At 45.5% G+C, this 15,508-nt stretch overlaps 1 protein-coding gene across 10 annotated transcripts in view; it reads left to right on the forward strand.

The window, feature by feature from the left end:
* The window catches only part of ADARB1 (adenosine deaminase RNA specific B1), a 1,064,814-nt gene that overhangs the window by 1,025,126 nt on the left and 24,180 nt on the right, over positions 1 to 15,508 (forward strand). For all 10 annotated transcript variants that reach the window (XM_069615858.1, XM_069615857.1, XM_069615861.1 and 7 more), the window contains 2 exons: positions 6,396 to 6,577; positions 6,985 to 7,163. In XM_069615858.1, coding sequence (XP_069471959.1) covers positions 6,396 to 6,577; positions 6,985 to 7,163 — 361 coding nt within the window. The remainder of the gene's footprint in view (positions 1 to 6,395; positions 6,578 to 6,984; positions 7,164 to 15,508) is intronic.

A 15,508-nucleotide genomic window follows, 5' to 3' on the forward strand; every position in this document is an offset into this window, starting at 1 on the left:
TCTTGAGGCACGCAAGAGGAAGCGCCAAAACGCACAAGGCCATGAGGCCCAGAAGCCTCTGGAACCACCAGGCCGACATGCTCTCCGAGTGCGCAAACATCTGACACATGGCCAACAGATCCGCCATTCTGTCCCCGGTCAGGTAAACTCTGCAGTCGATAGTGTTCCAGCGAAAACCCAGGAAGATCAAGTCCTGAGAGACCGTCATGGAAGATTTCCGCCAGTTCACCGACCGCCCGAGGTGGAACAGGAGCTGGAGGAGAGACTGAAGATTGCAGACAAGGGTTGCGCAAGAGCCAGTCGTCCAAAAACGGATATACATGGATACCCTGCAGATGAAGATAGGCCGCGATCACCGGCAACATGCCGAATTTAGGCCAAAAGGAAGCACTCAAAATTGAAAATGCTCCTCTCCCACAGAGAAACAGAGATATCTTCTGTGTGGACCCCAGATCAGGATATGCATGTAGGCATCCTGAAGATCCACCACGCTGAGCCAATCGCCCATCTGCAGGGAAGACCGTATCTGGCTGGGCGTGATCATCTTGAATTTCTCTTGAGGTAGGAAAAGATTGAACTGGGAAAGGTCTAGGATGGTGCGCAGGCCAGCCTGGTTGGGTTTGGGCACCGTAAACAGCCAGGAGTAGAAGCCCTCCCCTCGCTCCCCAAGAGGAACGGGTTCCACAGCTCTGAGGTCCTGCAGCTTCTGCACCTCGGCTTTTAGGCAGGGCGATCCCGACTGCTGGAAAGGAGTTGAACGGCGGGGTAGGGGTAAGCGGAAGCCCGCCCAAGCGACTTACAAGACCCACCTGTCCTCGGTGATGGTCTGCCACGCCTCCCAATGAGGCGCAATGCGTCCTTCCACTGGGGTCTCGTGCGAGCGAGGAAAACCCTCATTTTGCAGGCTTTTCAGTGGCGTTACCACCTGAACCTGAAGAGGAGGCTGAGGAGCGGGAGAAAAACCGAGTCTGTTGCTGCCTCTGGCGGTTATTACCCGAAGGAGTATCCACTCTGCAGGATTTCCGGTCTAGGAACCCCCTAAAACCAGAGGAGAGCCGGCTCTGTGACAGCGGTCTCTAGGTCCTGAAAAGAGTTTTAACCAGGACAGACAAGGACTTAGCTGTCTGGGTGCTGTCCTTTGTTTTGGTGAGCTCCACATCCGTAGTGGAATGAAAAAGCTCTTTACCGTCAAACGGCAAGTCCAACACCTTGTCCTGTACCTCCTTCGAGAACTTGGTGGCATGCAACCACTCCTGTCAAGAGGTGTCAGATACCGCCTCTGATCCTACAGAAGGTAAGGCGTCTGTTTTATAACTAGGATTAGCTATCATATAGCCCCCATAAAGCTTAAAATATTAACTTTCCTTAAGGATAGGCCGGCATAAAGGGAATCACAATAAAATTACCAGTGAACTGCCATGACCCCATTATACTGACAAGCTCTACCCGAAGGGTGAAATGCTGATCTCACGACTCTCTTGCAAACATCTATTAATTTGTTTCAGAATAAAAAGGAAGAATACTTCTTCCCCAAGAAAATACGTCCAACACTTGTGGATTTTTCAACTGACAGCCAAGAGAGCACCTACACTAAGAAGTCCAGGTAATTTGTTCCATCCTGAACTCCTTCTGACACTGTTACGTGTCCTAAGAATACTATCTAAATCATTGATTCTTTTTTATGGTTTTGTCAACAGTTACAGCTCTTCTAACAAATATATCTTCAAAACAAGAAGATCACAGACCCACTGTTTCTACTCTAAATACTATTTCCTTGACTACTCCTGAAGAAAGTCCCTACAATCATAAAGAGGACTGAAACATGTCGAGTTCCCAATTTAGAAATAATACTGAATTGACTAGTAGTATTTAATATCCCGCTAAAGGGGTGTCCCACTTTGAATATAAGATTAGGTGATAAAACATTGAGTGATCCATCAAGGATTAAAACCCCAAATGTATAAGGATTAACAGCAAAGGTTTGAATATAGATTGATAAATTGGTTATCTCTATATTTTAGAATTTGTTATGTTTTGTTACATGTGTACCATTTTAGAGTGTCTGATTATGCATTTTATATGTACTATGGCTCCTGATTTTTATGAGAGAATATTAAAACTGACATTTTTCCTAAACTGATGTAGTTACTGACGAGCTGTTTAGCTGTTGACAATTAACCTTTTTTCCTACCTTTCTATGTATTGAATAAGTTCGTTTTTCCCAAGATCAAGGTAGGATTCCGCTCCTAGCAGACATTTGGGATCTCTCCTTTGTTTTTCACCTCAAGGATACGTACCTGTATGTACCCAACTACTAACCGCTTTGGAAGTTTCTGCGGTTCACAATTATGTCGTACCATTTTCAGTACAAGGTGCTGCCTTTCGGTCTGAACTCTGCCCCTTGTGTCTTCACAAAGTTGATGAATGCAGTGGGGGGGGTCCTTCTCCACTTAGAGGGCCATCATCTATACCCTTATTTGGATGACTGGCTGGTGAGGGCGAGGTCGCCCGAAAGGGTGGTGCACTCCTGCCAGAGGTCGGCGGATATCCTTCATCAGCTAGGGTTCTCTAAGAAGTCAGTTGTGCCCATCCCAGTACCTGCTCTTCTTAGGTTTGTGTTGGAGCGCAACCGTTCAGCAGGTGTTACCCACACCCCAGAGACTCCTGTCTCTCTGCAAGGCGGTGGGACACTTTCTGACCAACTCGACCACCTCAGCATTGTGGTTCCAGCACCTTCTGGGCCTGATGGCCTCCTGCGTGGTCACTGTACAGCACACTTGCCTCAAGATGAGGTGCCATATATATGGTGATAATATTACCTGATACCGTGCCACCTGGTGGCCGATTGGGGTCAGGAGACGGGGTCTCAGTCGAACAGGATCCCAATACCACTGCTCCTACTGCCTGATATTTGCTGGTGTATGATGGATGGCAATGTTTCTGTGGAAACCCCCTTCACCTGGCCGGAGCCTACACTGGTGGTGACGACTAACTCCTCCCTTTTGGGCTGGAGGGCTACTTTGGAGGGCTATGTGATTCATGGCAAATGTTCCAGGACAGACGCCCCCCTCTATATCAATCTGCTCGAGCTCCAGATGGTGGGCCTGGCCCTCAAGGTGTTTCTACCCCTCATCAGGACAGTCCTGTTCTGGTCAGGATGGACAACTCTACTACTATGGTTTGCCTGAACAAGCAGGGTGGCACCCGTTACTCCCCCATCCCCCACTGTCGGGAGGCAGCATCGATCTTGGAATGGGCCCTGATGTAAGGGGTTTGGATTTCTGCAGTCCACCTACCGGGGGACAGCAATGCAGAACCGGACCAATTGAGTCACCTGGGGTTCAACACCTATGAGTGGGAGTTGCACACCAACTTCTTGTTGCCCCTGTTCCAGTGTTGGGGGTTCGCGGACCTGGATTTGTTAGCATCTCCCTGGAATGCCAAGTGCCCCAGTTTGTTTCATGGTCAGGTCGTGGTTAGGGGTCACTGGGAGACACCTTCCAGATCTGTTGGCATGGCCGCAGGTGTTATGCCTTCCCAGCCACCCCTCTGCTCCAACAGACCCTTTGCAAGTTCCAGGCTTCGGTGGTTTGCAGCCTCATTCTGGTTGCCTCCCACTGGCCTTTGAGACCCTGGTTTTTGATTCTGCTGCATTTGTTCTCCCAGGGTCCCGTCCACCTTCTGATCTCCAGCAGGTGCTTTCTGATGTAGCAGGGCAGGGCAGTGGAACATCCAGACCCCACCAAGCTGGCGCTGGCAGCCTAGTTCTTGTCCATGGCCCCGGTCGGCGTGGTTCCTGGCCAGCTGAGGCTTCAGCATGCTTAATTTTCGGATGACAACTGGGACATGATTCAACAGGCCAGAAGGCCCTTGACTTGGTCCCAGTATAAAAGCAAATGGACTATATTCTGCTATTGGACTCGTGACAAGGGTCTGGACCCTGTCACATGTCCTCTGGATGATGTACTAGCTTTTTCAGCACACCTGGCTTGCTCTTGAGTTTAGGTGGACACTTGCTGCACTTATTTGGCGGCCATTAGGGCTTACAAGAATTCCCCTGAGCATGTGTTTTCGATGGCCAACAGGGTGGTTAAGGCCCACCTTAAGGGGTTGTCTAGGCTTTTTTCTCTGGTGCATAGGCCGCCCCCCGACCCCCGTCTGGGACCTCTGTGGTTTCAATGTGGTTCTTGCAGCTTTGCAGCGCAAGCATTTTGAGCCAGTGGCCTCTGTGAATGTCTGCTTGGTGACACTGAAGACAGTTTTACTGGTGGCTCTCACCTCTGCGCGCAGGGTTAGTAAGCTGCAGGCATTGTCTTTGTGCAAGCCCTTCACCACGTTTCACAACGACAAGGTCATCTTGCGCACTCACCCAAACTTCTTGCCCAAGGTGGTCTCTCCATTTCATCTGAATCAAGGGATCTGCCTGCCGGTGTTCTTCCCGAACTCGCAGTCACAGAGGGCCCTAAATTCCTTGGTCCTCAAGAGGGTCCTTAAGTTTTATCTCTCTTGGACGAAATCCTTCAAGTAGTCCGAGGCTTTGTTCGTGAGTATTGGGAGTACCTCCCCCGGCTCTCAGGCTTCCAAGGCTTCCATCGCCTGTCGGATGGTTCTGGCCATTTTGGAGGCGTACACGGCCATGGGCAAACCTGTTCCTGAGGGGATTCATGGCATGCAGTCAGAGCCAAGGCCACGGTTGTTGCGTTTCCAAGGCATGCTTCTTGGGATATCATCATTAAGGCGGCTACTTGGGCCACTCCGGCCTTCTGTAAGCACTACTCACTGGTCACCAGCTCCAGGTGCGATGCAGAGTTTGATCAGGTGGTTCTGAAGAACCTTTTTGCTTCGTCCTAGATCTGAGGCAGGTGATCACAGCTCCACACACTATGTTCTTGTTCGGTGGAATTGCCCACAAGGATGGCAGAAAGGGGACGCGACGTATGAGTAATTAAAGTTACCCACCGTAGTGAAGTGAAAACTCGTAGTCCATAATCTCTCTTCCCCCGCTAATATGCCAAGGGCTAATATGTACTAAGAGTAGCCAGGTATCTAAGCGTCAGATGTCAGAGGGTACTGAGCTGAGGTGCTGGAGGGCAGGCCATCAGTGGGGCGTTCCCTCGCCCGAGGCCAAGCCCCTCGGCGATATATATGGAATTTAATGGGGAAGCTCAATTTTTCGCTGCCAGTGGTTCCGGTACTGTGCCCATGTTGGGCGACGTCCACAAGGATGGAGGAAAGGGGATTAAGGAGTATGAATACTTTAGTTACTACAGTGAGAAACTTTGATTTGTTGAGTACATAACACATTTAGCGCCCAACGACCACCTACCTGCAGAAAACACTGAAACCAAAAGACGATCCAAGTGATTGAAGATTTTCCAAAACACTTAAGGAAAGCTTCTACACCAAAGAGGAAACAAAGCACCAGGCTGGGAAATCTGTGATTCTAGGTAAGCTAGAGAGCCACATGGAAAGCAACGGGCTATCCTTTCAAACTATGCACTTAGTCTAATTAAAAGTACCTTTCATTGAAGGTAGCTTTCGTAGTAGCCATTGCATCACCTCATTGGTAACCTTTTTAAAGCTTTTTCAGCCAAAGAGACATACAATCCTTTTACAGGAAGAAAGTAGCTTGATGTAGTCATCTGGACTGTTAGTAAAGATTTATGTCTGACATGCATGCCAATGAAACAGTTAACCTATAATTATGCCGATACGTGCTTGCATCACAAGAGCTGTTTGGTTATGAGTTAAATAGTTATCTGAAGTATTCAGAAATACATACTGTGCTATGATCATCTTTTTTCGGAATAGCTTTACTTCTTGATTACAAAGTCAGTATACCTTAAACCTAGTACAGCAACATTCCTGGGACCAATGATAAATCTATGCATTGTTTCCTGCAGTGCTTTAGTAGCAATGATATTTGTGTGTCAAGTTACACATGCCCCAAGAGCCAGTGAGCTCCTTGTGGTTCTGTCTTGACAGACTCTCTTGGCTGAAAGGCATTCTGGATAACACTAATGTTGTCGAGAACAACAGAAGCCAAGAAGCTTTTGTGAGCATGCGTTGAATAGTGAAATATATAAGCTAGTAAATGGTGGAAGTCTAAAAAAAAAAAAGGGCGGGGGTGATCTTTTTCCCCATTTTAAGCCAATGAAATTGCTTGTTAATGGCAAGCATGATGTGCTGCAAGGTAGATGAGCCATATTCGTTTTAAATAATGTGCATTCTAAGAAACCTTCTACGCAAATGTGGTTTTTTGCTTGAACCAAAAAAATGTTGATTTTGATGTTGCATGGTTTACAAATAACCTCTTTCCCCATATGGGAAACTTTGCTAAGAATGAATGAATGTCTCAGCTGAATATTCTCGTCTCTTCTTTTGCCTCCCATTAGGTGGAATGTAGTGGGCATTCAGGGATCTTTGTTCAGTCACTTTGTGGAGCCCATCTACTTCTCCAGCATAATACTCGGGAGTTTATATCATGGCGACCACCTTTCCAGAGCAGTCTATCAACGGATAGCAGAAATAGAAGATTTGCCACCACTGTATAGCCTCAACAAACCTCTACTCAGTGGTAAGGATGAGCGATTGAGTGATGGAACCAAAGCCTGGACTATAACTCGCCTCAGCAGTAATGAACATGAGGGTCTGTCCCGCCCAAAGACATTTCTGCTTGACAAAATCCTAAACGTTTCTAAAGATTATTCAACCTTATTAACTAGATTGCGCTAGTTGACTGTTTTAATCACAACGGGTATTAGCCCACTGAATGACAGAAACTGGTCAAAATGTTTGTTTCTGGGTTAAGTATGTTATTATACATACTTAGGCACTTTGGGTGCATGAGGTTGCTGATGAATATGTGCTGTGGTAAAGGTGGAAGCTAATCCCAGGATGATGGTAGTACTTTTGAACTTTCTTTTTCTGCAGCTGTAACTTAGCAGGATTACATGAATCTATTATTGTCTTTGCTGATTTCAGGTATTAGTAATGCCGAAGCTCGCCAGCCTGGAAAAGCTCCCAATTTCAGTGTAAACTGGACAGTGGGGGACAACCACCTTGAAGTAATAAATTCTACAACTGGCAAAGATGAAATGGGCCGAGCGTCTCGTCTCTGCAAGCACGCACTGTACTGCCGCTGGGTGTGCATTCATTCAAAGGTATGTCCAGCAAGGGCCTTGGTCTTTTACTCATTCGAAAAATGTATTTTGGCAGTGCTTCTGCTGGAATGTCATGTCCCCTTCCTTGAAGTACAGTCCCACCAAGAGTATAGGTTCTTACCTACTTATGATAGCTTTCCCGAGCACCTTCATATATAATTAGGTTTGTACTGGCAATGCCATACATTTGCTAATGTATGTCATGGATGTAGATTTGCCTTGGGGGTCGGGTGGAAGACAATAACAATTCCCATCATGGGCTGGTCATAATGAGTGAACGCATGCTTTCTTTTCCACCCATACCCCTTCATTTCATTTTCTAGTCCCCCACGTTGCAGTTATGCTATGGTTCAGAATGGTGGCATCCTGACGGTTGGCCTGGGAAGCCTATAACGGTTACACCAACGCCTATCTGAAAGGTGAACCTAAACCTGCCACTGCCCCTTCCTCGTTCTGGGCAAGCATAAAATAATGAGCAGAGGGAACTTTCCACTTTGGAAATAATGTGCAAACCAAGACTTCATATAACTGCTCCATACCATTATTCTGCATGGGCCCTCAGTACTTAGATGCAGTGTACACTGTCCATAGGAGTCAGATGTGACATGGCCATGAAGGTGTTGCATGGTAACACATACAGCTTTGCACACACACTCATAGGCCCCACCCACAACTCTGTACACACATGCATACCTTATCCACACCTCTTCTGTCTCCAAGAATAGCAATAGGGCCTTCCTGTTTTTACACTTGCTATCATTCATTGGATTTTATTCATATTCAATAAAGAAAAGGTGATGTACAATTTAATTACGAAAGAACTCTATCGGAAGCCTAGCTCTTCAGTGATTCATATGTGTTTTCCCAAAGTGCCATCTTGAAAGAAGCTTGGATAACAATGGAATACTTCCACTTCAACACCAATATTGATGTTTAGATATTTAGGTTATTCAGTGGAGTAGGTTGTGTATGTTTGTAATGTGTGTGTGTTCCCTGGTGTGTAACTGGAACCTGTAGGTGGGATAATGAGCAGTGGTCTGCACACTCATACGGGTACCTGATTATTTTACTAGAATCCAGGGCTGGGCCTCAGGGAATCAGTTCCATCTGGTTATATCTTTCTGGTGGTAGGGCCTCCAACAGAAGTGCTAATGCAGGGCTTGCTCCCGGATTGCCCACCTGCAAAGGAAAGATTAAACAGCCCGCCAAATACAGGAAAAGTCATACAATGTAAGTCAAGAGAACTCAAACAATTCCTCACAATAGTGTATTTAAAACACCTTGAACGGTTAACTTTATATAGAATACATTCATAAACTCCCCACTGTGGGGAAATGCACCTAGTGATCAATAGAGAATAAGTACCTTGATGGGGAAAAAAATAGGAACTCATTTCTCAAATAGAGTTCACCAATTCTTATCAACTTTGTAAGTGTGTGTGTAGAACAGTGTGTACATACATATTAAAATCCATTAACTAAACAGACGTTTTTCAACAAGCTCTTTTTCTCTACTTGAACAGTGCGATGTAAATGTATGTGCCAAATATGCGTGAGCAAGACATTTTTCAAATAATGGATCGAAATGGTGCATTTTACAGCACTTTCTGTACAGTTTGCATTCAATTTTGTATGGTAGCACATGAAAAACCCAAAAGATGGAAGTTACCAACAGTCATCAGGACCATTGCCCAATACATTTTCATGATGCCTTTGCCCACAACATATTTATTGATTGTTTGCTTGTTAGGCGCGTATACAGGAAATGCATTCTGTTTCAAAGCACCTACAGGGCAGAAGGGAGGGAACATGAGATAGCTGTACAATTAATACACACAAAAAACTAAATACAGTCGGTGAACCGACAGCCAAACCTACTACGCCACTATTTAGAACATGGAAGTGCAGCAAGAAAGAGGGCAGTGGGGTAGGTGCTGTGCTGTTTGTGCTCGAGGAAGAGTCGGAGATGAAGTGCAAGGTATGCTAAGTGCTATCCAGCCAGGAATTGCGTTGGGTGAAAAGTGTGAATCTCCAATGCGGAGGGTGTGCCGAGGCAAGTGCTGAAGGAAGACAGACGCTGGGGAGATTGGGTGTGACTGGTCGGAGGCCCTGAGGATGCAGAAGGATCCAAGACACCAATCATTGACTGTGAGATTAGTAGACGAAGGGAAGGAGAAGGAAAGGAGGAGAGTCTTGAGGTGCTTTTGTAACTTCACGGCCTGCTCAAGACGCAGAGGGAGAAGGATGCTGTTCCAAAGGAGGGATACAGCTGAGGAAAGTGAGCAGCCTCCTGCTCTCTGTTTAGCAAAACGCTTTACACACAGAGAGTTGGTGCCAGAGGAGCGTAGACGTCTAGAAGGAGAGTAGTTGGTAAGAGAGAGTTGCAGATGGTGTGGCCCCCGATCCAGACTGCCTTGTGGATGATGCAGAGGGATTTGAATTTGATCCGTGCAGCAACCGGGAGCCAGTGGAGGCTTTTTAGAGCAGGAGAGATGCGGTCCTGGGCTTAAGGCCAAGGATAAGTCTTGCTGCTCTATTCTGGATTAGCTGAACGGGTTACAGAGTGGAAGAAGGTAGATTGAGGAGGAGGCTGTTGCAGTAGTCCAGCTTAGAGAGAACCAGGGCTCGGGAAACATTGAGCTTCTGGGGGAAAGTGAGAAATGGGAGAATTCCTTTGAGAAGGAAGAGTTGGAAGCAGAACTTCTTGGCAATGTCCTTTGTGTGAGGGAGGAAGGATAAAGGAGTCAAAGATGACTCCAAAGTTTCTGGCTTCAGAAGAAGGTGCAGGGGGGAGAGCCCAAGGTGGGAGGCCAGAGAGTAGGGAAGGAGGGAGCAAGGGTCCCATTCAGAAGGATCTCAGTTTTGCTGGCATTGAGGCAGAGATCCTTGGAAGAGCACCAACCCTGGATGGCAGACAGACAGGCAGGGATGAAAGGTGTGAGTGAGTGAGTCAGCAGGAAGTCTGAAAAAGAGTTGTCGTCTGCATAACACTGGACGTTGGGGGAGAAGGAGGAGATGAGGTGTGCCAGCAGAGCATTGTAGATGTTAGAGCCGGAGGGGGCGAGTATAGATCCCTGGGGGACACCACATGTGGAGAAGGAAGTAGGAGAGGAGAAGGTGCCCAAGTTGACATGGGAAGAGCAGTCAGGAGGGACCCAGCCATTCCTGTGCTGAGATACCAAGGGTATCATGGAGCCTTTGTATAAGGATGGAATGGTTGACCGTGTCAAAGGCAGAAGAGACATCCAGTAGAACGAGGATAGCTGGGAACGTACACTCCAGGGATGTGAGCAGTTCTTCATGGGTGTTAAGAAGAGCAGTTTCCGTGCCTCTGGATGCTCGGAAATCCAGATTGATGATCATGGAGACCACCAAGTTCAGTGAGAGAGTTGAGTTGGGGCAAGGCCAGCTTCTCCAGCAGTTTCCCCAGGAAGGGGGGGGTTTGAAATAGGGCGGTAGTTGGATAGACAGGTAGGGTCTGCTGGAGGCTTTTTCAATAGTGGGTGCACAAGGGAGTGCTTGAGGGAGGAGGGGAAAGAGGCAATGGTAAAGGAGTGGTTGTGGAAATAAACGAGTGCAGGGCCAAGAAAGACAATGTTGTCCTTGAAGGTTCTTGGCGAGCAGGGGGAACCTGTTTAGAAGAAGCCTCCCTAGAGTGGACAACTCTGGTAACTTCTTCAGGTGTGACAGGGGAGAAGGTGGACGGAGGATAGGAGTGGCCAGGGGGTGTGAGATGGGTTTGGTGGGTGAGTAACAAGCATGTTCAGAATGTCCTGAGTTTTGGTGGCAAAATGTGTGGCCAGTGCATTGCAGAGGGTCTGGGAAAGAAGAGGGGAGGACGTGACTATGGAAGGGTTGGCTAACTCTCTGCAGATTTTGAAAAGTTCAGCCGTGTTACTGGATGCACCTGATACCCATGCCTGAATGTGGGCCCTTTTCTTACCTTGGATGGTGAGTGTGTATTGCCTTTGGAGCAGGCGGCAGGCCAGTTGTTAGAAGGTGAACCTGAGGTTTGCCACTTCCGTTCCAGTGCTCTGCACTTTCGTTTCAGGAGTTCAAGTTGGGAGTCATACCAGGTAATAGGCTTAAAGGCAGCTTTCAGGCGGACCCTCATTATTGAGGCAAGCTTAGAGCAGAGTCTGTGGTGGAGTCTGAGGTAGGGGGAAAGGGAGGATGAAGGTAGAAGCAAAGCCAGCGGCTGGCACTTGTTTCATCGGGCGATTGTTCGAGAACGAGGTTGGCAGGGCTTGAGGGCCGGAGGGACCCAGGTGGGAGGATAGGAGAGTATGGTCTGACCAGGAGAGAGGCGTGACCAGAGGGGGAGCAAGCGACAGGTCGGAGTGGATGATGGCATGCAGGTTGTGTCCAGCCAAGTGGGTGGACCGAAGGGGAGGATGGAGAGGGAGAAAGGTGCAGAGGTCAATGAAAAGAGTGGATGCTGAGGCAGAGGCGTCCAATTGGATGTTGAAGTCACCTAAGAGGAGGTGGATAACAGTAAGGAGGAGCAGAAATCAGCCCATTCAGAGATAGGAACCGGTTGGTTGCGCCTGGAGGCTGGTTGATGGTAGCAATGGTCAGAGTGGAGGAGGGAGAGGTGACCAACTTGCAGACCAAGCTCTCGAAGGAAATATAGAGTTGGGTCGGTACGATGGAAAAGGGACCTGCTCAGGGTAGATTAAGGCGACCCCACCGCCAGCACGGTGCGGTTGAGGCTTGGAAATTATCTTGAAACCGACAGGGAGGAGTGAGCCATAAGCAGTGACTGAGCTGGCATTGAACCAAGTCTCAGTGAGAGCGAGAACGTAGAGGTCAGTGTCTTCAAGGAGGCAGATGTCAGCAGAGTGTTTTTTGGCAGAGCAGGCGTTAAAAGTTGCCTGGTGGAGGCAGTCCTTGCCTTTGCAGGTTTTCTGAGGAGGAGTACAGGGGCGTGGTACAGCGGACCCGGCTGGGGGGACATTGAGAGTGGTGAGTGGAGAAGCAACAGAAGGAAGGAAGTTAATAAGTGAAGGCAGGATCCGGTCAAAGAGAAGGAGGTTGGGTTGAGGAGCCTGAACCAGGATAGTGCCAGTGTGCCAGACATTAATGATGCAGCGTGAGGATGAGAAGCCAGCCAAGAGGACTTCCCACTTGGTCCCACTATTAATGGGAGAGGAAGTGAAGGAGGAGAGAGTAGAGATGTGGAGTCTAAAGATCTGGAGCGGGGACAGAGAAGAGGATATCGGTGAAGACCTCTCTGGATGTTGCACTGACGTAGGTGTCTGCGATGGGAAGGCCATGGTGTGCACGCAACATGTATTTTTTGTGCTTTTTCATTCCGCACTTGGTGAGAAAGGTGGGATAGGAATTAGAGTAGCAATTGGAGCAGATAGGAGAGATGCTGAGTGCCATTTTTTTTTTTTTTTTTTTTTTTTGTATTTGGTTTATTGAAGTAAAAACCTTTACAAATCGATTTAACATAAGAATAAAAATTCTAAACACCAATAATTTAAGACATATCATAGCACCTTAACAGTTAAAAGAAAAGAAGGCTTATCCAAACAAACAAACTTTGACGTCATTTTGAATTAGCAAGAAAAGGATAATACCGAATTTCCATTTGATTAATAAAACTAGAAAATTGAGAAATACAATTTGAAAGGGAATAGAGACATAAGCCCTATCAAAAGAGTTCTGAGACAACATCCAATAAATATCCAATTAGCATTCAAGGAGTAAGATTACAGTTCAGGACTTTATGTGATTACCAAGAGGTCATAATAATGCCATTTGATATAGTTATGTTAAATGTTCGTTCTCACCCATCTACCCGATCTACTAATAGAATTTGCTTGTTTTTTTTTTTTTTTTTTGTTTGGCCTACAAATCTTCTGCCAACTTCGATTCTATTACTGCCAGCAAGTTAGTTAGGCGGAGAGTAAGATTCTGACTGAAACCTTCCATACAGCGTTTCCATAAGAGTTCCTTTGTGATTGCACAATTAGAGTAAAAGTACTCAAAAAATTGAATACGAAGGTCTTCAAAGAATGGACAGCTAATCACTAAGTGTTTAAGAGTTTCACGTACTATGCAGTTTCTACAGAAACGGCAACTAGTATCAGAGTTACTATTTAGATAACCAGTCCAGTGTTTGAGTCGTTCGCGGGTATGAAATTGGTTGAATCGAAAGCGCATATAAATATTTCTTGAGCGAGCTGAAGGGAACTGTAAGAGATATTTTATACGGGTTCCCCATCTACCGCGAACTTCATTGTATTCTTTGAAGGAGGGATATTTACCCATTTCATCCAGCATTATACACCAAGAAAATCTTTGAAATTTCAGTTTTTGGCTTGGTAACCGCATACTCATGGATAACGGCGTTTCATTAATAAGATGTAATATTTTAGTAAGTTTAAGCGAGTAAGTATTGAGTGATTTGATGTAAGATTCAGACATTAATTGATTCAGTTTAACATAAAGAGTATTTTTCGGTGGATTATAGATCTTAGTTAGATTGATAATTTTACGCCATGTATGTTTTGCTGACAATTGTAATAAGTTTAGTTCGTGGCAGATCATCACATTAGGAATCGACATTGATAGTCCCAGAACTGTTTTCCATAATTTCCCCTGTAAAGTATTTAGATAGGCATCTAAATCATATGTGCAAATGTCCAGGGAATATAGAATAATAGGTTCAACCTTCTGCAGATAAAATTGAATTAAAGGTATTAAGGAAAACATACAATATTTCTGATGAATAATTTTCATCTGAGATGTCAGCCCCCTAACTTTTTGGTTAAGATAGTTTTTCCACATTGTAATTGAAAATTGATCAGCTAACGGATATCCCAAATAGTGAAGCATCGAAGAACATTCAATTTTAATATTGTTTATATGCCAAGAATAGCGATGACATCCTGATTTTTTTTGGGAAAAAATCATTATAAAAGTTTTCGTTGGATTAGGCGTAAGATTATGATTAAATGCAAATTCTAAGAATAAGTCCAACTTTCGTTGGAGACCAAAGGGCGTTCGATCGAAAAATAATAAATCATCAGCAAAGCCTAACCAATCTAAGTTCAGGGAACCGAGCTTTACAGAATAGCATTCCCCCGCAGTCCATTTCTCGTCCAATCCTAACAACTACAAATTGAACAATATTGCTGCCATATTGCAGCCTTGTTTCACCCCGATCTCAGTAGGAATGGGGTCAGTCAGAGCTCCTTCCTTGGTGAGACGCATGCGATAATTTGTATTTTTGTGGAGAATTGCAATCAAAGCAACTAATTTAGTCGGAATACCAAGATGGATCATTTTTTTCCACAAGACTTCTCGAATAACACAATCAAATGCTGCGGTCAAATCCAAACTAGCCATGTAAATTGGGCCTGAGTGACTAGCCAAGGAGTGAGCCTGAAGATGGGCTAGAATTGTGGCATTTAGCTGACAACCAATGAGTTTTCTAAATCCTCCCTGATAAATAGACAACATATTTTTTTCATCCATATAAGTTTGTAATTGTTGAATGAGTAAAATAGAAAATATTTTGGAAGAGGCATCAGTTAAGGCAATCGGCCGATAATTGGAGGGACAATCCGGAGAGCCCTTTTTGTAAATTGGAATGACATACGCAGAGGACCATGTAGTGGGGATATGTCCTGTTTGTAAGATCAGATCGAATTTGATTTTGAGGATAAGGGCCCAGAATACTGGGTTCGATTTATACACACAAGATGGAATACCGTCGGGACCAGTTGCTTTAGAAGGCTTCAATCGACCAATGGCATCTATGATGTCTTCTATGGACCATAGTGAAGAAAAGTCAAATTCCAAGCATGGTTCACTACCCTTGAGGAATTGAAAACGCTCGGGCATAGTATATTTGCGTTTTATATACGATACCCAATTTTCGGCGGGAATAACAGAATCAAAGTTAGTTGTGTTTTCCGAGGTGATAGAACGAAGAGTATTCCAGGTTTTCCTAGAGTCATGCTTTAGTAAATGGTAAAATAATTTTTGATTATCTGCATAGAGAAGATGTCTTTTTAGCCATTTTAATTTATTACGAAATCTTTGTCTGACTGCTTTAATCAATTTATCGCGAGCAAGGTCAGAAGGAAAAGTTCTATTAATCTGACGAATTGCGTGATTTTTTTGCGATTTTAAATGAGCAACTTGACTATTGAATTTGTGCGCATGGACCTGGATAGTTTTTTCGTGATTATCCCTTGAGTGAAGCATAGCTTCTAGGTGGATTTGAATTCTGATAGAATTTAGATGATCTAAATGAATAAGTGAAGGGCTCAATGGTGATTGATGTAAGAAGATACCGGGATCACATTCTAGATTCCGAATAAATATTGC

The sequence above is a fragment of the Ambystoma mexicanum genome, chromosome 9 (genome assembly GCF_040938575.1).
Source record: "Ambystoma mexicanum isolate Mex_15411 chromosome 9, UKY_AmexF1_1, whole genome shotgun sequence".
Taxonomy (NCBI): Eukaryota; Metazoa; Chordata; class Amphibia; order Caudata; family Ambystomatidae; genus Ambystoma; species Ambystoma mexicanum.